The sequence below is a fragment of the Chlamydotis macqueenii genome, chromosome 5 (genome assembly GCF_036417535.1).
Source record: "Chlamydotis macqueenii isolate bChlMac1 chromosome 5, bChlMac1.mat, whole genome shotgun sequence".
In the NCBI taxonomy this organism is placed as follows: domain Eukaryota; kingdom Metazoa; phylum Chordata; class Aves; order Otidiformes; family Otididae; genus Chlamydotis; species Chlamydotis macqueenii.
This window is the reverse complement of record NC_141560.1, coordinates 3,359,719-3,381,613: the sequence shown is the minus strand read 5'-3', so window position 1 is coordinate 3,381,613 and position 21,895 is coordinate 3,359,719. Positions and strand designations below refer to the sequence as shown.

The window sequence follows — 21,895 nt, the reverse complement described above, 5'->3', positions numbered from 1 at the left end:
CAGCCCTGCAACTGCAAAACCAGCACTGTGTGCTGAGCCGGTCAGCTGAACACTGCCAGGCTGGAGTTCTTAAGGAGATAACAGTAACACTTCCTTTTTCGAGCCAAAGATTTCCTAAAGCATCATACATTTCTAAAGATCCATCACTGACACAGGTGATGTAAAGGGTGAATCACCCTTCATTGCTGCTGAATGCTGGTTCAGCTCCAGGGCCTTCGCATTCCACCCAGAAGAGGTTGTTAGGCTGTAAAGCCTCACCCAAGGCGTCCGGGTTCAGCCGAAAGCCCTGACGTCCTGCAGGAGGATTTCCTCCTCAGGTGCCGCCAACATCTGTCCTAGCAGCGCACCTTAACCCAGGCAGTAGTTTTCAAACCAGAATCTGCTAACTGCTTGTAGGGGCTCTTGGCACAGGCCAGGAGCTCAGACTTGCCCCTCAGCAAGCCTTCCCAGGAACTGCAAGAGGGCAGAGGATCAGTGACTAAGCCAAGATCAGCGAGTCACAGGCGTGGTCAACTTGTCTCGAATACACAAAGCGAGGCAGAACTCCTACAAAGTAAACAGGCTCCTACAGAGTAAACAAGCTGCTGGATGATCCTCCAGCAAGAGGTAGCATCGGAAGAGAGCCTCACTGTACAAAATGGCTTCACTGTTTGGATTCATGCCTTCAAATTCAAAGATGAGAGCTCTCAGAGTCCCCCTCAGCGCAGGCTGCTCCTTCCGAGGCTGACAGAGGACACTGGCCATTTGCACACAGCCCCGTCGCAGCACAGGGAGGCAGCTGGATGCTCAGATCTCCCAATGCCTTCCGTATCGATTCAACTCTCTCGAGCCCAGCCGTTCCCTGTTAAAATACAGCCCAATTACAAGCTCAGATTTCCCAAATACACAAGTCCTTCTAACAGCTTTGTCATTTGCTCCCTCACCTCAGTGCTCTAAAGGAGCCATCATTTCATTCTTATCTTTTACGCAAGACTGATGGGCAAGTAAAGCAGTGATGCAGAACCGAGACTGCACTTTCGTACAACCAGTGGTTTTCACCGTGCCGCTGAGAAAGGAGAAGAGTTAAAGCTGCACAAACCACCTTGGCGATTCCCAATTTGAAAACTTTAAAGCACTGGTAAGTGTGTGCCCTTAATTGACTCTAAAGCTTTAGAAGAGCTGAGGTGACTCCTTTAGGTCTGAATATATTACAGCCAGCACTTCAGGCCTCAGTTTTCAAACACCAACCCAATTTTTACCTCAAATGATGCAATTCTTGTCTTACAAGGAGAACTACTCCTTCAATACCAGTTTGACAATACACTACTCTAGCAGACAGCTTGTTCAACCTGTTTAATCAACCTATAACTAATTTAACAAGCAACCTATAACAAATTTAACAATGCTCGCTGAAATAATTCAGTCTTGATATGCGTAAAATCGGTAGCTGCCCTCCATATTAACTCAGCACACGAGTATTTTATTAGGTAATTAATCAGTACTCTTAAAATTTAACTTGCATAAAACAAGTAGAGATTTTTAGAACAGTATTTTGTCTTAAATTGGTCTCCGTTTCAAAATAATTTGCTATATAATGAGGTTTTATAACAAGGTAAAGAGTTAAATATTGATTAGACCATCGCTGTTGCTCACCTGCCAGGAGCGGTGCATAGTGCAGACGGTAAAGCGCATTTCTGCAGGCATGACCAGAATACATACGGAGAACAAGGTGAGTTTTAGCAAACTTTTTCTTTACTAAAGTCTCTTGTTATAAATTACACAAATAACTTTATAAACAAACCCCCCCCAGCTTGCATTTTGTTTAAAGTAATAACTTTATATCATACAAATAAAGAAATTTCAAGTATGAAAAGTGCATTATTGCAATAATACCTCTTTGCAAGTCCAAAAATCTTGGTTTAGAATAAAACTGTAAAGTGTAAAAAAGGAGTAAAACAATCAGTGCCATCTATTCATTCAAGAAGTCCAACATCTTAAAAATGATGCTTAGTGTGTTGCAGAGGCAGATTTACATCTGAAAGCAACATGTAATTGAAAAGAAGCTATGTGTGTGTTCATCATTTTGCATTATTAATTCTTTTTCCCTAGTTTTCTTCACCTTCCTTGGCAGGAATTCACAATACAAACAGTGCTTGTCCTCGGATATCATCCGTTCTGTGCTGCTGCCACTTGCATGGTTCCAAGTTCTTCATCCTCTTCGTGCATTCGCTTCAAACTCCCTGCAGAAGGCAAGAGGAAGGAGGACAGCTCTAACAACACACAGCTGTGAGCAGAACTATGGGCAGTTGTTATTGTCTTCTTGCAGGGACTCTACCCTTGAAGACATTCAGCTTTCTGCCTCACACTTCTCCACATGGAAGAGGAATTTCCTAGAATCCACCATTTTTTGCATCTCCCAAACTCCATTTTCACCGACCTTTAGCAGGGGCTGCTATTGGCCCATCTCTATACGATTAAGGTAACTTTTTTTTTTTTTACATGCCCTAATCCTCTGTTATCCGTTTACAGGCACAGCAAAAATTATGTAATTTGCTTCATTCAACCTGTCACTCTTGATTCCTCTAGGGAATTCGGGGTTTTTGAAGGACAGGGAGAGGCAGAGCCCTTCTCCAGTACGGCATGGAAGCGCAGACAACACCACAGGAAAGTTCAGCCACAGGAGAACAGAATATTTAAGTACTGATACTGAAGTGTGAACACAGCTTGCACACCAACCGCAGCCATCCCCTTCCCAAAAGTTTGGGATTCGCTGCTGCTGGAGGTTTACTTAGGGAGCGCAAAAATCACCTCACAACAGCAGGTAAGAAGTCACACACAACAGGAGAGGCTTCTCACCTGTAGTACCGGGTGGAACTGAGAGGGATCTCTCCAACTGCAGGGGTGACATCATCTGGATGGTTAATTTTGCTAGATAGATGGCTTCATATTCCTGAAAAAAAAAATTAATAATACATACTGCTATTAATTTGCTATAATGCTCTGTAAGGATGAGAAGGACTAATTCAGAGTTCACTAGGATGGACTAGAGAGGATCTTGCACTAAGGCTGAGATTTTAGAGGAGGAGAGTTCTTTGTTGCTTTGACAACAACAAAAACTGTCAGGAAGGTCGAGCAAAAAATACTTGAAGATGACATGAAATGGCATTTAAAAATTTAAAAATTCTTTCATTTAAAAAATTCTGTAAGTACGTTCAGAGAACTCATTGCTTTTCCCAGCAGGCAATTCAGACAGCAGAAACAAACCAAACTGAAAACACAGTCACTTCAGTGATTTGTTACAAGGACAAACCATACAAGGCCTTGAAGTTGCCTTCTAGTGACCCGTTGTGCTTTCAGTACTACATAGGCAACAACTTCTCACCAGAGTTAATTAAAAAAAAACAAAAACAAACAAACAAAAAAACCCATCACTTATGAATGCAAGTGTCAAGAAGCATCAACTGACAGGTGCCACAACACTCACTTTGCAGTTCCTTAGCCACCAATCAAGCTGTTTCAGAGCCTCTTAATCACTGTACAACACAGGATTTTTATTTCTCCTCCATTCCTGGATTTGCTTTGTGCAAAGCTTAAGTCTAGGGTATCCACCCATCTTCCTCTCAAGCTCTGCTACAGCTTCTGACATTTACTTGAAGCATACTTTTACAGTAAATGTTAAGCCTGAGTAGAAAAAGCTGTTTTGCAGGAAGATGATTCATCAAGTGGCTTTTGAGTTATGATGAGAAATAAGAAAAAAAAAAAAGTCACCTGAAGTTGATGGACAAATCCAGCATTAGGATTAATACAGAATCTTCTCTCTTGAACATAAGTAAATGCATCCCTGAAAAAGAGGAGAGAGAAGATACCTCAGTGGAAAACAGACTGTGACAAAAGTCTCTGGTTTCAGGAGTCTTTCTTCCGATTATCAGTTCCTAGGAAATACACAGCCTCTAAACACTCCTCCGAACTGGTGTATATAACTGAAATTGTCTGGGCAAAACAGGAAGCAGTAGTTGTAACGTATTATTTGCCCACCTCCACCTGCAGTGGAGCAAAATGGAATCATCTGCCCCACGTAAAGTCTTCACTCAGTCTCAGTAGGTAATAACTGGCTTATGCATCAATACACAACTGCTTACGTTCCCTCCAAAATTATTGTTCACTTACACTACTTGAATTTTAAAAATACCTACAGACATACCGGACTTGTTATCTGCTCTAAAGTACTCTCTCACTTCAGCCGTCCCAGACAAATGGTAAACTGCACAACCACGCTCTGTTCTTACCTGTACTTCACCCCAAATGTTTCCATTATATATGCAATAACTAAGGCAGCACTGAAAAGAGAAGAATAAAATAGTAAAATATATTTCCGTTGTTTAAAATAAATCAAGAAGCAGGATGGATAGTTTCCTACCTTCTAGAAATCCCTGCATTTCCATGGACAAGAACTTTTCCTGAGAAGGAAAAAGAAACAACAAAAAACCAACCAGCTATACTTGTATAGACTGAAGAAAATTCTTTGCAACGCAGTTTTTCCTTGTTACAGAGAACTACACAGCAGCAAGGTACATCCTAAGAATAACAGGTGTGGCTTACTGCACTCTAGATTACTAACTGCGCTCTGTTCACTGCTGCCTCGGGATACAGAAGCAGGGATTCCTGCTCTTCTGAGGATTTTCAGTAACAGAATCTGTACTCCAGGACCATGATGCAGATTTAAGGCTCTACATCAGAGAGGGGACAAAAATCCCTCAGGCACAGAACACAGTTGTGTTTAAAGTGGAAAAAAAACAACCAGTCAAACAACTCAGATATACAGAGAGGTTTGTTTTCTGGTCAGAAGCAAAAGGAAAGGAGAACACTTGACTCAAACTCTATTGTACAAGCTGAGAGCAAAGCACAATAAAACCCCAAATTTAATAAAACCTCTACTTAAGAGCCTCTAATACATAACACTAAGTTCTTTTTAAAGTTGTAACAACAAGGTATTAGTAAACAAAGGAAAAGAGTTAGTATGATTTTACCTCCACTTTGTAAACTTCCATCAATAAATTCTTTAGTCTAAAGAGAAAAAAAAAAAGTTACAGGACTCAAAGTTTCAGATTATTTCAGATGTTACTGCTACTTGCATTTAAATTTGTTAGAATTTTTGTCTCTACACACAGTGACAATAATGCACCCTCTTTATACAGACTTGGACACCACTTCAACGGGACATTTGTATTTCTCTTGTACTTGTAACTGTCCATAAAAGTGTCACTGAAAAAACTAGTGTGAAGCCAGAAACAAAAATGCATTAAAATCCAATAAGTTTGCCTTTTCCAGTCATTATGTCACATGCTACACCGCTACAATAAAAAGTAACTTCCCAGCATCTTTGCTTAATAGTTAGAAAGGAAAAAAAACAAACAACAAAACCAAACCACAAACAAAACCCACACACATCAACAGCGATGTGGCCTGGGCCACTCTGCTGACACTTGTGGCTTCCTAGAAGTTCTCCACGGATAATTTCAGTCACAAAAGTAGGTCTAATCCCTCTACAAGGGAGACGTGACGTAGCGGGGTAGGTGGAATACTGCCGGGTTAGACGGAAAGCAAAAGCCGAATAATTTATTGTGGGGAAAACCCAGACTAGACTCTTAAAAATACACCAACTCAGAGCTAGTAAGATGTCACTAACTGTGATATTTGCAAAGGATGTTGTTTGAACAAACGGCATTACACTTCAGAAAAGCCACAAGGCAACTGATTCGCCACCTTTTTCTGCAAAAACCTGACCACCTCTGCCATGGGCAGGGAAGCCAGAGGAGCTTTTTGGTGGCTTCGTTTTATTTTTTGTGTGACCGAAGGAACAAAATGATTTTGCTCTGTTGCAAACTAACCTAAAACAAAGATGTAAAACCACAGCTCAAAACTAAGGGTTTCTATTTCCAAACATCAGTATGTAATGGGTACTGTTTAACTTCAAGTTACTACTTAATTCCTCTACAGTAAACATGTTTCAAGGCGCTGTAAAAACGTAGCCACACCAACTAGTTACTATTTTCTGTTGAGTTTGGTATTTGATACAAGAGATGTAAATACTCTCAGGCTCAAAAAATAAGTTTCCTACAGACCAGCATTCTCCCATGACCCAGTTTTTTTGTTTTTTTTTTCTTTTCTTTTCTTTTCTTCTTTTGAGACCATAATAATATACAGCTCTTAAAACTCTGCCTCAGTTTCTGTACTTGTAGAAAGCAGTTAATTACACTTACTAAAGTGGCAATAACAAGGTAATTTAAGAGTTTGCAGGCCTTCCAGGTGCCTCAGGCTGGGTATCCCAAATTTGAAACTGGTATCTGTTAGTTCAGAAAACTCTTACTGGGCAACTCCATTCCCAATCCATTCACATCAACACACAAATACTTACCATAGGGAAAAATCGTATTATATTCTCAACTGGATTATCTGCAATATCCAAGACTAAATACCTACAACGAAAACAGTTGCTATGAGAACACAGTAACGCCGAGTTGCTGCCACGGGTACACGTACAGCTGATTCAGCCCTGCTACAGCACTCAACCCTGCAGAAGGAAGCCAGCACTACCCTCCTGGCTTTACTTTCTGGTCTAAGCTCCAGAACATCTACAAACAAGGAAACTCTGGAGCTGTCCTTATGAGGAAGCAAGTGAAGAACCTTCTCCGACATCGCCTGACAAACTCACCTCTTAGAGCAGAAGAAACTCAGAAGTGCTACGGTACAAGGGACTCAACTGTGAAAGCAGCATACTACAGACTCACATGCTCCCCATCAGTTTGTAAATATGGGCCACTTATCTCCTGGGGCACTACAAAACTTTTGCAAAGGTACACAGATGCTGATTAAGTTGCTTCAAACATCTTATTAGCAGGACAAACTGTACTCAGAACTAACAACTTTAAAACTGAAGACGCTCACTGTGAACGAATGGATCCTTCTCATTTGCGGTGTTATCTATGTCTAGAGTTGAACGGATGAATAAACTTCACGGTTTGGATTTAAGATTCTTCCTACACCTTAGCACATTTTTCAAATACTTTTGACAACGTGAAAATATTTGGAAAGAACACTAACACCAAAAAAACCCCCCTCTCATTAATACAGAATAAGGTATTTAAAAGCAAGATTTTTTCACTGTTTGCAGTTCTGCGTCTTACAATAATTTCTCACCTAAATAACTGTTGGAAGTTTGGTTTAATAAAGTTTGCTTCAATGTTTTGCCGTATACATATTACATGGGTTATTCCATGTTTCTGAAGTATAGGTAGCTGTGGAAAAAGAAAAAAATATATATTTAAAAAAAAAATTACTGAATCCATCTATCGCACAGTAATAAAAAGTACTTCAACACACAACAGGGCTATAGCATGTCCTCAAGGAAAACTTGAGCTAGTTTTCTAATATTCAAAGCATAGCGGGAAAAATTTTGCCTTTGAAAAAGACAAAACACAAACATTAGGAGCTGCAAGAAAAAGCATTCCTAACAATGACAAAAAGAACAGGTAGTGAGGAAGGCATTCAATGAGCTTGTTTGTCTCTGCCCACCTTTCACTTTGCCTGACACTGCAAGCCACTACATGACTTAGTAATTTCCAGCTAGCGTTGGATTCCTTGCTGGAACCAGACCATCGAAAGTACGATCACTTAAACTCTGAGGGAAGCTTGCAGGTACAAGCTTTGTCTTAGCAGTGCTTGGCTTCATTGCAGATGGAATTCACTTTATTTACTGCACGTGTGAGTTCCCAGTCCTGACTTGCGTTGCAACACTTCAGCAAAGGAAATAGATTGCCCGATGGGCAACACGCGAGTCTCAAATGGTTTACCTTTTTCTAAGAAAAATTATATTCAAGCTTAACTGTAAGACTCAAATTTTAATACAAAAAGCTCACACATGAACACTCACTACAACTAGCGTGCAAGTCACTTCAAACTTGCACTTTTCTCTGGTTTGTAAGGAGTAGGTAAAGCTGGAGTGAAGAGTACGCACATGAACATATGCACGCAGAACTTCAAGCCACACCAAAAAAATTAAATCAGGGCTCTTTTTTTTCATTTTTTCCCCTGAAGGAACCCCTTAGCTCACAAGACTGTTCAGGAAAATGATGTCTGGTAAGTGTCAACTGCCCCAGCTGAGGCAGCAGTTCAGGCTTGCTCTGGCAAGCGAAGCCATCGACACTGGTCCCAGTCAGACAACCCCACGGGCTAAAAGGACCATCCCATAAACAGACCACGTATTACTTTACTGCGGCACCTTTCGTGTTCCAGTTCAGGACTGCGACCAAATTTACCTTTATGTAGATAACACTTGAACATACTGCCACAGTAACAAATCATCACAGCAAAGTTTCCTTACGAGATACTGTTCTGAAAATCGTACCTTGCTTTTCATAGCTGAAGAATATGGGCCTAAAAATAACCCAGGTAAAATTTCCTAGGGGGGCAGAAAAACAGACATTTAATACCAACTCAAAGTTATTTGAAATCATACATTGCACTCAACTTAGACTATGCCCATGGAAACAAGTAATTTACAGATTAGTGAGAGATGTGTCATCAAGTGTCACTTGTGACGGGACAAGGGGAAAAAAAAATTGTTTGGCAAAATAAAAGAAACATGATCTTTGTGGAGGAGATCTTGTTTTGGAACAGGAATCAAGTCCTTTATTTGGACCAAGTTCCAGTTTGATTACTACATCTTACCCAGCCCCACATCAAACGAAGGGAACTCTAACTTTGTATAGAATCGCTTCTTGTAATTAATTCCAAATTGCTCTCATGGAAAAAGATACACACATGGTAAGTCTTCTAGCTTTGCCCTAGTAGTAGGAAAACACCGATTTTTAATCCTTCATCTCCCCACCAATAAAGACATCTAGGTCTGTAGATTTTCTCTTGTGATAAGATTTGGCTGACACCATTGCAGGAAAGTTTTAGTTGTCCAGAGCTCCTACCTGAGAACGCTTACTTTCAACCAAATTTAAGTTAAAAAGCAAGGCTCCAATAAATTTTTGGCAATGATCTCCAAAAAAACATTAATGAAAACAGAAATACAGTATTTTGGAGATTCTGAAGTAAAGGACAAGATTACTTTTTTTTCTCTCCCATGGTGCTGCCCGACACTTCACCCCTAAAGACTGATTTTGATACCGGCTCTTCTGTAGGGCACTTTCTCTTTCTTACCGAACACACGATGGGTTTTGGCTCGAACGGTAAATGAAATTGTGTCATACCTGCATCTCTCTCCTCATGGGATAGGTCCAATCCTTAAAATAAACAAACAAAACAAAATTATATAGGCACATAAAGGGAAAAAAAATTCAGATAGAAAAAAAAAAACAAATCAAAATCTATTTTCTGCAGATTGTACGAGCTACCTGCTACGCAACAGGCACATTGCTTACACTGACTGCTAACTCTCCACACGAATACCAGTAAGACTCAGGTGCAGGGAACGCTATTTTGGAAGCTAATGTGAGGAAACCTCAAGTACTCTACATCACCGATGAAGGTTGTGCAGAATAGCTACTGTGTTGTACATCCACACCTCAGCTTTCTGCTTAGGAACCTCCCGCTAGAGTGGGGAGAGACAGAAAAGAAAAAGAGCTTTAGAACATTCTGTACTAGCCACAGAAGCAAAAAAAAAAAAAAAAAAATTCCTTAGACTGGTACATTCCTACAGGCGCTGAGAAAACAATTGGAAGATAACAAGTATAGCAGGTAACTCCCTTAAAATCCACACTGCCTCACCTAACACATTCAAAATTCATTTTGAATATTCAGGATTTAGCTTTAACAATTCTAGAAACTTACGGTCTCCATGAACACAGCAAGCATTAGAGTGAATTTCCACTTCTCTCCATCCTAGATAGTTACACTGGCAAGGATCCTTGCACAGTAAAGGCACAAGGACAGGATACTCCTCGTCCGTTAATCGACAGCTAACACATCGCACCCTTCCATAAATCTCAGACTCACAAGTTTGGGAAGATTCACCCCTCTGGAACCACGCTTTCCCAGCTGACTGTTTACTATCATCCAACTCAGTCTATCAGAACAGTCCAGAGCAAATGCCAGGATCAGCATTTTCATCCTTTGCTCCATTTTACAGAACTGCCAAAGCTGAACAGAAAAATGCTCAGGCAGACTCTATTCCTGTCTTTCCTTCTTTACAACTCCCACTGTCCTCTATTAACAGGCTCTTACTCATTCTTTGACCCTCACACATGAAGGAGTTGTATCTGAGATCACAGTTACCAGCTGGAGAGGAGGAAAGAAAAAAAAAGAAAAAAAAAAAAAGAATAGTCAAACATATTGAATCAAATAGTCTGCATAAATTTATTTACATAACTTTGTTGTTTGCTTCACACACACCAGCAGCTAAGAAAAAACTTTGCCATATGTCATTCTTGTTACGTTCCAATCTCCTCAAAACGATGAGAAAGTTAAACTCTAAATATTCCACCTCTGAAGCGAGGTCAGGATTACACCAAGTAGGATCCAGGCCCTTGAAACGCAGCACTGTCCACCTTGGCACCTGCAGTTGTACTGGTAGCGTCTGTTTCACGTTAACTCCCTTTTTACTTCTAAGACACACAAGAAAAATCCAGTGCCTCCCCCAAACACACGCACAGTTACGTAGTGAGATTTTACTAACTCTAGTTATTGGAATTAGAAAGGATTTTAGTATCAGTAAAGTTATTCTGGAAACCACTTGAATTGAATCTGGGACAGCATTTCTGCAAAAGCAAACGAGCAGTAAGCCTCTCAAAACAATTCTTTGAATACTACCTAAAATGGTAGTATAAACAGGGAAATAAAATGCACTGAAATGGTCTTTGCTACACAGGGAGGCAGTTAAATTATTTCTGCATGTTCCAGCTGTAATAATAAAAGCTCCTGGTAGCAGAAAGTAGAAATCCTGTGACAAAAGAATTATATTTATGGAGCTGTATCCTTTGAAGGTTGACCTAAGAGTGTTTTAGTCTAATCCTGTTGTCTCACTGCGTACACAAAGGCATAATTCACTCATCAAAAGGCAAGAAAAACATAGTTTTCTCCAAGTATAAAATTCATATTGTGAATAATAAACTCTGAAAAGCTTAAACTATAGTCCAGGAGTATACAAGCACTTAGGTGGGTTTACTACTCCATTTATATACTTGTAGAATTTAAAAGCCTTGATCTGGAGCATAATGAAAACACAAATTCATCAGCACTTCGGTCAAGGGAACTTAACAATACTGTAAATATTCCTTTCAAATGCATTAGAAGCAGGAAATTGTGTTAGTCCCAGCAGCTGTAAGCTGTGCAAAATAAATAGGCAAGAATTTAGCAATATACAGTCCAAAGGAAGCCAGAAGCCAAAAGACAACAGATGCCACAGATGTTCTGAACAAGAAAAAAAATGTCAGTATTGGCTCCGAATATCGGTCTTCCATGTTCTTCAAGAAGCCAAAAAGGTACAGATTCCAGCAGGATTTAGTCTTCAAAATAAGTATCTGGAAGATGATGTATAAAGAAAACATTTAATCTGAGACAAGTACGCAAACTACTGAAAGAGTGATTCTGGTGATTTCCTGACAGCCCTTCAAGGCTTTTCAGACTAACAATGCAAGATTATTCAAATGTAATGCAAAGTTATGCAAAAACCCCAACCTATTAATGTGGACTGAACCCAAGCAGGGGTCTCATTCTAAGGAATTCATTCATCAGCCATGACTTCCACATTCTTTGAAGCACTCAGCAGACAAATAACAGCCAAGTTTCTCTTTTTTTATGAGACTAAACGCAATGATTTTGCTAAGAAAACCACTGGACAGAGGACAAGCACTTCTTGCTGCTAAGTATTTGCGAGGTTCTACAGAATAAGTGACAACTCGCTGGAAGAGGCGATCTTCAATACTCCCAAGACAAAAGTAAAGAGGCAACGCAAACCTTCCCCCCGCCCCTCCTACAATCCCAAAATTTTAAAGAGGAGCCACTCACCTCTGACAGGTCTTCCCAAATTAGACTGCAACTCACTGCCGGACAAGTTTAAAAGATCTCTCAGCTGCCTCGCTGAGGGTGTTCACAGCACTTATCTGCTGTATTTCGGATTTGCGCAAATGAAATGGCAGGGACCTTCTAAGCACTCCAACCACCCTCCCACAACGAAGGGACTAGTGAAGAAAAGGGAACAGAACAGATTTCAAAGAGTTCCCTTCCCGACCTACAGCAAATCTCTAACTGAAATAACTGAAGACACAAATGAACAGGCAAGCCTTGTCTACACTACAAAGACCTTCTTGGTAACCAACATCCAGACTACATTAAGAGGTACTCTGCCAACAGTTACGGTTATTTTGCTAATATTTTGCCATAGCTATACCTGTCATCCCTCAGAAGAACAGCCTAATGGCAAAAAAACCTGATACTTTACACTGACATGTGCAAATACACGTACGTGTGGACTTTTCCTGAAAGAGTGACTAGGACTTAATATAAAATTCGTATTATGAATTTTTTAATTAGTTTAACAGCCCTCACACTGAGGCTATGGTCAAGAAAGTGTATGTAAAAGGCATATCCTAGCTGGCCTGTGCTCAAGCTCAGCTTTGGTCGAAAGGTAATCCGCAGTACTGTGCTTTCATTACTACGGTTGAACTCCTGCTGCCTTACAATTAGCAGAGCCCGCAAACCATGAACTCCCTTAGACGAAGGAAGAAGCTCTCAAATGTCCTGAAAAAAACACCAGTAAAATAAATCAAATCAGTAGTTTAGAGAAGGAGAATCCAATATCAAGAAGTTTCTTTTCTGGATTTTAGCTGCTGCCCCTTATCTGCTCAGATTACTGGGGATCAGCCACCGCCTGCAACGACTCTTTTCCTGCTTTAAAGACCAACTCGGGTCCTTTTGAAAAGCTGCACGCAACTCCCAGTAAAACCTTCCTGGCCACTCCAGGTTTCTGACCCTTTTCTAACACTCAGGCAGCTCTTTTGCTGTTGATTAAAAGCATCATTTACCCCTCTGTACAGACTTCTCTCCCCATCGCAATTCACCACAGCAAGACTTCTGCATGATTGATCGTTCCTCACGTACTTCAAAAATCTAGGGCTGTCAGAATCCTCTTGCCTAAGTTTGTTTCCCTATCTAGTGGAATACTCATCCAAGCTTTAACGCTCAAAGTTTCTCCACTAAACCCGGTACAACATTCTTCCCCAAGCTGTGAAATCAAAGCTGAAGACAACTGTTAGGGCAATGACAGCCACACATTCTGCTGACCTGCTTCAGTTCCTTCTGCTCTGGCTGGCTGATCCCTTGGCTGTACCTTTGTACTGCTCTGTACAGGAAATTAAAATTACACCTAAACAGTGTTACACCAGAACAGACTGAGGGCAGGATTCCAGTAACGGCCAACACCACTATCACCTCCCCTTACGGGGCTACAGCGTGGATTGTGGATGGGTCCTAATCCCTGAACAATTACCTTCACACAAAAGCTTTATGCTTAATTCTGAGGCAGTTTTAAGTCTAATTTACGCAATGAAATGAGATCACACCTTGGCTTTGAAAGTATTTTGGACAATATTTTGAAAGAGAAAACCTTGCAGCTGATACAGTCCAAAAAAAAAAAAAAAAAAAAAAAAAAAAAAAAAAAAAAAAAAAAAAAAAAAGGCAGGGAGAGGGGAGATGTTATCATTAAAGACCTGCACAAAAAAAATAAAGCTAGCCACACCAATGGACTTTGTAAAATGGAACAAACAATTGCCAAAAGAAATCATTAAATATTAAAGTAGCAATAGAGCATACTCATTTGCCATCTTTTAATAAGAAAAGATACAAATTATATGAAGTACTGAAAACAAATTCAATAAAAATATTTGCGGATTACTGAAACCTGTCATGTCCATCACTGTGAAGCACGCTACTCCAAGGGCCTCAAAATCAGCTACAAACAAGACCGAAATGAAAGGCTGCATCTTCAGTTTCAGTCACGTTTCATGTTCTTGGACAGTTATTCCACTTAGAAACACAAATATCTCTCTATATCTCAGAATTATTGCAGTTGGAAGAGACCTACAACAACCACTCAAATTATTTTTTTTTCAGGTACAAGTCCTAATGCAAGTATATAAAATACGAAAAATGAAACGCGCTCTTTTCGTTCACTCAAGCTACGGGCACGCCGTTAGGAAGAACGGAGCTGTTCTAACAGGGCTGAGGAAGCTGCGACAGCCCTGCTAATCCAAAGCAGCAGCTGGCTAAAGGGTGAGGTTGCATTCCCAGCCTTGCACAGTTGTCTTAATTCTATGGTCACCGCTCTCAGGAAACTATAATAGCCCAAAACTAACAGCTTTTTTAGCAAAGCTGGTTGTCTACCAAGTAAGCTCCCTGCTCCAGGTCACCACAGGTCTGACAAGCACCGGGACAAAGCCGGCGACAACCCTGGATGGCTGGGAGGGTGCGTAAAGCCACTTTTTAGAAAAACCAGCTATTACACGGGCTTTGCTGCAACGGCAAGTCCGCCCCCGGGTCACAGATCCCACTTGGGTCTCGATAACGGCAAACACGGGCTGGGAAGTGGCGTTTAACAGGGTTTTCCGTGTGTCTGTAAAGAGCCCATGGACAACGGGAAGTCCTGATCATACAAACATTTTTGCTTTTGAAAATACAAAGGAATACAAAAGCAGGAAGGCGGAGAGGAAAAACAGTAGCAGGTGGCAGCGACAGAGCACACAGAGGAAGGATGAAGCGTACAACAGGAAAATAAAGGTTATTTTGGCAAAGAGAAATACAAGCCATGGAAAAGGACAAAAGGTAGACTAAGGCAACTAAGCGGAAAGTAGAAACATAATACAGATAAGAAACAAATGTTTCGTTTTGGTTCCATTCTGTACCTCTGGTCCAAAAAGAGACCTCTATTAGCTTGTTAAATACCCATTAGCACACAGGATCAGCACTGGCTTTCACTAAAGCACAATAAAGCAGTGAAGGCAGAATTCTTCACCTTATATGAAGCACACAGCCAAGCGGCAGGACCGCCACACTTCTTGAATTACTTTCTTTTAAAATAGACTTGCACAGAAGCTGAGAGTCATCTGAATTTTTTCTAGTAGCGTTTCTCCTGCATCCACCTCGCGGCGATTCTACCCACCACAAGAAAAGGTCTGGATGATTCACTTTTTACGAAGAATCTGCAGAATGAGCACTAATGAACAAGTTCTACTGGTAATCAGTTAAGGTATGTATTCAGATTATTATTAGAAATGTTTATAATGGTGTAAATATAGTCTTTTACATGCTTTTTTTTTTTTTTTACTACAGCCAAGCGAGTTGGTCTATATCGAGACAGCCAAGAACTGCACAGGTCCCTTTACAATCCTCATTGAGGTAAAAATAAACAGGCTTTAAGTCCCAACTTCTACAAACTGCTCCCACTTCAACAGGTTTCCCACGGACGCCAGGCGTGAGTTAATCACGACTGACAAGGCTGCTCAACTTCAGCTGCCACAGCGCGCTTTTGATAAACGCAAACTAGTCTGGTAATATCCCACAGGAGTTAGGATCAAAATCCGTCACCCGATTCACATTTCCCAGCATCGGTTCTAAATTTCTTTTGCTCTACTCTGTGGGCAGGTAAAATAAATATTATAATACAGGCTTCCTAGTTATTTTAAAGAGTCTGCAGAGAAGAAGAATCACTTTGTGTTTGTTAAGGGGGTGATTTGTGTTTCCTATGAAAAAAAAGTAAAAAAAAGCTGAAGACTTCTGTTTAGGTGGGCTGCACTACCACATAGTTTAAAAAGCAGTCAAAAATATATTAGCACTGTCAAAAAAATGTACATTCCCTCAAAAACTATGTGCTACAGAGAGCTCAGTTTTTACACGCATAATAAAAAGGCTTAGTCAATAAGCTGGTAATTCCATTACAAAAACCATGGAGAGTCCTAAAAAAATTCTAAATACATCATGAATATTCGTTTACTCGTCTGCTTACGAGCAAAAATGCTGTTTCAGCAAAGAAATGAACTGATAGTTATCGCTGTGTTCCCATTACATATATCCTATCAGTATTCTTTTTGCTTGTTTAAATTTTAATAGGAAAATAATTTCCATTAAATTCCCCGAATTATCTCTTGTTCACCATCTTTTCAGAGTGTTAAGGTGTCTCAGTACTAATATGCCAGCAACTGTTATTAACCTGAGCCTCTTTTAACAGATCTATAGGCAGGTTTGTTTATATCGGGGGGAAAAAAAAAAAAAAACAACCCAGCACTTCACAAATTTAAGAAAGTTTGAAACCTCAACTTGGCAAATGTGCCAATTTTAGAAGAAGACATACAAATCTAAGCTTAGAAGCTATTTCCATGCCACGTAGGATCACTATTACTCATAAGACTTTGACATATTCAGTATCGCCAACCTGCAAAAGCACAGGCACAGTTTACAGATATTCATGGCACAGACCAGAAAAGCTTTGCAGGAATGATGAGTTACATGTTGAATATCCAAAAGTTAAAAGTAGAAAACACTCAGATGGCATAAAAGACCTGTAAAAAGGAGCTCAGCTGGCAGGAGCCGTAGACTCACCAGTGAAAGACGGAAGCTGGCGGATCCCACACCTCGCTAGCTCACCTTGCAGAACTGGACGATTCACCCAGACTGCAGCCAGCACGCGAGAGCGGACCGGAGGAAGTGCCACAAGCCAGCGCTGACACGCGCTTGTAGCGAAGCGCGGCAGACGCTGGCGAATACCTCTTTGTGCTCAACCTATAACAAAGTTGGTTTCACCACCTGAGTGAACCTGACGTACACACAAACTGCAAGGAAAAAACAAGTGGCACGTGTCACTAAGGGTACTCAGAAGAACAAACTTCTGGTCTGCCAGCCCCTGAAACGGAATCAGATTAGGAATGCAAAGAAGGCATAACTCTCTCCAGCAAGTAAACATCACCAGCATTTCCTAACGCAGCATTTCACAAGCTCCTAAAAGTACCAAAAGCCAAGTAGTTTAAAAATCCAGCAATTTGTAATACTACATATGGATGAGGGACATTGCAAACCATCTTCAGGCCAGAAAGCTGACCTGTTTATCCAGAGTACATTTCTGCAGCCTGCCTAAGTCAATCCAACCGCGGGCCGCTGTCACCCCCTCAACAGACAGCCTTACCCACTCCCCAACTTCTCCTTGTGCCGCCACTAAGCAGCGTGAAGCTGTGCAGCCCACCAGATCAGCTCACCGATTTGGCTTTTTAAAAAACATTATCATCATGATTTAAGCTGTCACATGGTTACTACTGTCAGCCAGGAGAAGGGAGAGCTGGGGGGTGGCAATTAAATTGCCTTAAAACGACCACAAAGTTGCACTTACTCTTGAGCAGCCTATATCTGAAAATAAAGTAGGTATTCCCCAAGTTCTCTCCCCTCCACTTCCCCCACAATATCTTGGAATCAAATCTACCAAGACAGCATTAAACCATACATAAGCAACTTCCTGAAATAATATTAGACAGCACTCCTCATTAAAGAGCCTCCTCACACAAACACACAAGAGACGATCTTCAGCTTTCCATGAATAACTACATTTTGTGGGCAGAACAGTTTCAGTTTCCTTACTCTGTTTTTCCAAAGCATCTTGTTAAGGATCGGGCTGAAGGCACAAGGCTGAAGCCTCTTACGCTGCTTAAGAAGTTAGCTCTACAAGAACTTTGACGGTGTCACATTAGCTTTAACTTATCTGTTTCCCCCAAATACTACAACTATAGTGTATTTAGATCAAGTCAGACACAAATGTAAGGTGTTGGAAAAAAAAATTAAACCTTACAGTTTTTAAAAGTAGTCCTTGAAGTTCTCCCCTACGGTCTCATAGCACGTGAAATTCTAACATTCTATACATTGTACTATTGAGAGATAGAGCGTGAAAAAAAGCAGAAAACAAAATCCACTCTGAAGGACACCGTACTATAATTCCAGTTTTCATCAGCTAAGGGTTGTCAGATTTGCAGTGACCTCTGCTTTTAAAACTATTTTAACCACACAGTCCTTTTTAGCCATTCTAGTTATAACCAGAAAAGTCATCCAGCCTAACTTAGCTAACCATTTTCAGAAGTAACTGTAGATAGTATGATTGGTTTCTCCAAAGAAAAAAAAAAGATACTTAAAACCAACCAAATTATAAACCTCACAGGGTGCTATGTAATCTGTGTTGAGATAAAAAACGATTACAACTTTCTGAAAACAACCAAGAGGACTTGTCAACACCTCCATAGATCTGAAGTGATGAGGGTATTAAATCTTGACAACTAAACTAAAAGAAAAAAAAAAAATTTAATAACTTTCATATTCCAGGAAACTTACCACCACAACAGCATTCAACAATAACTCCATTGAAAGAGAAATAACTGCTGATGTTTATGAAATATATCACAATCTATAAGCCTCTGAGGAGCTCAGATACTATCAACTCCCCGCACGAACGCTGTGACATTTCGCACTAAATATCTGACGCTATCAAAGCGGGACACTCGGGGCTGTTTGTGACAGATGAAAACACAGCACCAGCATCCAGGGCCAGGGCTGAGAAGCCAAACCAAGTTCAGAAATCAGACACCACACCGACCCGGCTCCTCCGACAGCGGGCAGGGTGCAGTTTAGTCTTAGCAGCTATTGCCACCTGTCTTAGTTCGCAGAGAAGTCTTGGCTCTTGAACAAGCGTAGAAATGCCTCCCCAATAGACTCACCAGAGCGCCAAATTGTTGCTTGAGTAGCTAAGAGTTAGTAGGCACCAACTGTTTGGAAGGGAAGGTGCAGGTACTCACTGCTAGCACCTCATTACTTTTCTGCACGTACAAAATAAAATAATAAATAAATAAATAAATAAAGGGACAAGCAGGCAGCCAGCAGCAGACGGAGGACTGGACCGGCGGCCGTACAAAGGAGGGGGAACAGGCAGTGGAAAGCAAAAGGGCGGCTAACAGGCAGGCCGTGACACACTGGAGCCCAGAAGGAAGGGACAGCAAGCCGAGAGGGGGCCACCATCGCTGGGCTAAAAGGCAAGGGGGCGGCGGGCAGGCGAGATGGAGCGGGGCTGGGGGTCTGTGAGAGCAGGCAGGGCTCGCTGACAGCCCCGGGGGCGGGCAGGCGGGGAAAGGCCGGAGGTTCCCGCAGGGAAAGGGGCAGGAGGGACGGAGGGAGCGGGGCGGGGGGTCTTGTGGGGGCAATGGAGGCGGCAAGGGAGCAGAGGACAAGAGGCAGCAGCGGAGGATGCGCCCCCGGGGGCGGGCAGCGCGGCCTGCGCTGGGATCCCACGGCCACGGGGAGCGGGGGGGGGGTACGGGGAAGGGGCTCGGAGACAGCCCACGGCGGGAACAGGGCAACGGGGCCCGGGGCTGGGGGGGGGGCGGGGGGGAGGCCGGGACCATCCCCTCAGCAGGGCCCGGAGCGGCGGCCCCCCAGCAGCTTCCCCCCACTCGCCTCTCACCTCAGAGTCCTCTTTGGCCTGCGGCAGCGCGGGGAAGGCCGGCTTGGCGAGCTCCATGGCCGGGCGCTCTCCGGGCGGGGGCAGGACCGGGCAGGGCGGCTATTTGGGCAGCGGGGCCGCGGGCTCCGGCTCGGGAGCGGCGGCGGCGGGAGGCGGCGGAGGAGGAGGCGGCGGCGCGCTCAGCCGCTCGCGCCCGGCCGCCATGCTGTTGCTGCTGCTGCCGCTGCCGCCTCTTCCCTCCTCCTCCTCCTCCTCCTCCTCCCCCTCCTCCTCCTCCTCCTCCCGCCGCCGCCGCCGCCGCTCCCCCTCCCGCTTCCGCCCGCCCCCGGGCTCCGCTCCAGCGCCGCCCCCACCCCGCCCCGCCCTCCCCGGGGATGGGCGCGTTCCCGCCGAGCGGCGCCCGCGCGGCCCGCGTTGAGGGGCCCCGTCGTGAGGGTCGGGGAGCGCCGTTCGCTCCCCAAAATCGTTAATTAACGCCTCGCTACCCTAATTACAACGTATCCAACGGGCGCTTTTCCCGCCACAGGTTGGCGGCGGCCGAGGTCCGGCTCCATGGGTGGACGCTGCCGGCCGCAGCACCCCACCATGGCGGCCATTAACGCGCCCAACAGCGTCGGTCTCGTCGCCGTCCCCTCGCCCCGGCCGTTGCTCGCCGTCTCTTCCTCCTCGCATGCTGATCAAACCTCTTCCAATTTGGCGAGCAGGCGCGCGTTTTATCAGCCATCTGAAAGACGCTGCCTGCCTCAGATTTTAGCTGACACCGTAAACAGGATCATTGTGGCCTTTCCACACTTTAAGGGGACTTACAGGAAAGATGGGGACAAACTTTTTACCAGAGCCTGTTGTGATAGGATGAGGGTTAATGGTTTTAAAATAGAAGGACGTAGATTCAGACCGGACAGAAGAAAGACATGTTTTACACTGAGGGTGGTGGAGCACTGTCCCAGGTTGCCCAGAGAGGCGGTGGATGCCCCATCCCTGGAAACATTCCAGGCCAGGTTGGCCGGGGCTCTGAGCAACCTGATCCGGTTGGAGATGTCCCTGCTCCTTGCAGGGGGGTTGGACTGGATGGGCTTTGGAGGTCCCTTCCAACCCAAACCAGTCTGTTACTCTATGGTTTTCAAACGAGTCCTCTCTGCGCACTGGAGATGCCTTGTGACATGCCAGTCTTGGGGCAGGAACCTATTTTTCCACTTTTGGAAGTTCCCTGGTCACATACTCTGCTAGACGCTAAGCTATCACCCCAAACTATTTAAACATTTTGCTTATTTGCTCATTTCTCCCCTTGAGAAACCTTTGACAATCACGTTTCAGCAACCGTTCCTTCAGTACCACAATTTCCTTTCAGTGAAAGACGAAAAATGAAACAGCAAAGGAGAAAGCAAGAGTAAAACTGCAGCTCCCACCTCCAGCTGGCATTGAAAACAGGGACCGGGATGGGTGTCAGTAGCCTTTGCTTACGGCCCAAACTTCAAAAATGAGTGCTCACCCCAGGGCTTCAGGAAACACTGTGCCATCTTTTACCCTTCTCCAAGGTAATGCCAGAAGCTCAGCTCACTGTTTACATCACTGTAGCGCTCAGAACCTGACTTCTATTGCATTTTTAAATATTCCAAGCACAGCGGCTGTAGCACCCAGACCTGGCAGCTCTATACAAGCTGTGCTCAAAAGGGCGTTGCACTAAATTGAAACAGAGATTTGCATCTTCACACTCCTATCACAATCACGGTAAGAAGTTTTTATACTAACCAGTGAAAAGGTTAGCCATATAAGTGTAAAAAAAAACGTTAGCCATTAGCCATATAAACGTGAAAATATTGTTGCCTGTCTTGTTGTAACTGTTCTACACCTTGTGCTACCTGTTTTGTCTCACAGGGATGGGGGAAAAAAAATACAACTCTTGCTGTTAAAAATGCCAGGGAGATGCTGTTAAGCAGTGTGTTTCCTGGTAAGTCTAGAGTTAATCTACTGTACTTGTCTGTCAGCTGAGAATGCCCAGAGTAATCCAATTGGGATAATTAGAGGTGGCCAGAAGTACAGGCTAGTACACAACTGTTTCAGTCCAACATTTAAGGAAGTTGGACCCACAGTGCAGTCGGTCAGTCGGCATACACACCCTTCCAGGTGGCAATCATTGTAAAACAAAAAATAAGGCATAGTGACAGCAGCCCTTAACACCACCAACACCTTCACCTCTACGTTTTTATGTCCATTTCAATGATTACTCCAAGGGGGCACAGAAGCAATGCACACATGGCCGAATTCCAACCTCGTGAGGTGCTCTGTTCAGAGCTCTGGATTAGGTACGCCACGTCACACGCCTAAAGCGGCACAGGCTGAAAGTATATTGGACAGTTCCTGTCTATGTAGAAAGGGGAACACGTAATTCAACTCTCTCCAAGGGTTACAGAGAAGGTACACCAGGATAAG

At 43.0% G+C, this 21,895-nt stretch overlaps 1 protein-coding gene across 2 annotated transcripts; it reads right to left on the bottom strand.

The window, feature by feature from the left end:
- Positions 1 to 1,709: 1,709 nt before the first annotated feature.
- On the bottom strand, positions 1,710 to 19,696 carry STYX (serine/threonine/tyrosine interacting protein). Of its 2 annotated transcripts, XM_086750049.1 has the most exons (11): positions 19,466 to 19,696; positions 9,237 to 9,269; positions 8,384 to 8,437; positions 7,177 to 7,274; positions 6,395 to 6,455; positions 5,007 to 5,043; positions 4,397 to 4,436; positions 4,266 to 4,316; positions 3,748 to 3,820; positions 2,836 to 2,929; positions 1,710 to 2,219 (listed from the first exon to the last, which is right to left on the bottom strand). In XM_086750049.1, the coding sequence occupies exons 1-11, from the start codon at positions 19,520 to 19,522 to the stop codon at positions 2,146 to 2,148; spliced, it is 672 nt and encodes a 223-aa protein (XP_086606175.1). In that variant the 5' UTR covers positions 19,523 to 19,696; the 3' UTR covers positions 1,710 to 2,145. The 2 variants fall into 2 exon arrangements, with proteins under 2 accessions (XP_086606175.1, XP_086606176.1); XM_086750050.1 differs by lacking the exons at positions 8,384 to 8,437; positions 9,237 to 9,269.
- Between the last annotated feature and the right edge of the window lie 2,199 nt (positions 19,697 to 21,895).

Coding starts and splice junctions, on each gene's coding strand:
- STYX (XM_086750049.1), bottom strand. CDS start 19,522: ATGGAGCTCGCCAAGCCGGCCTTCCCCGCGCTGCCGCAGGCCAAAGAG. Junction 4,437..5,006: donor TGGAAGTTTACAAAGTGGAG/GTAAAATCATAC, acceptor TTTCCTTCTCAG/GAAAAGTTCTTGTCCATGGA. Junction 3,821..4,265: donor ACATTTGGGGTGAAGTACAG/GTAAGAACAGAG, acceptor CCTCTTTTTCAG/GGATGCATTTACTTATGTTC.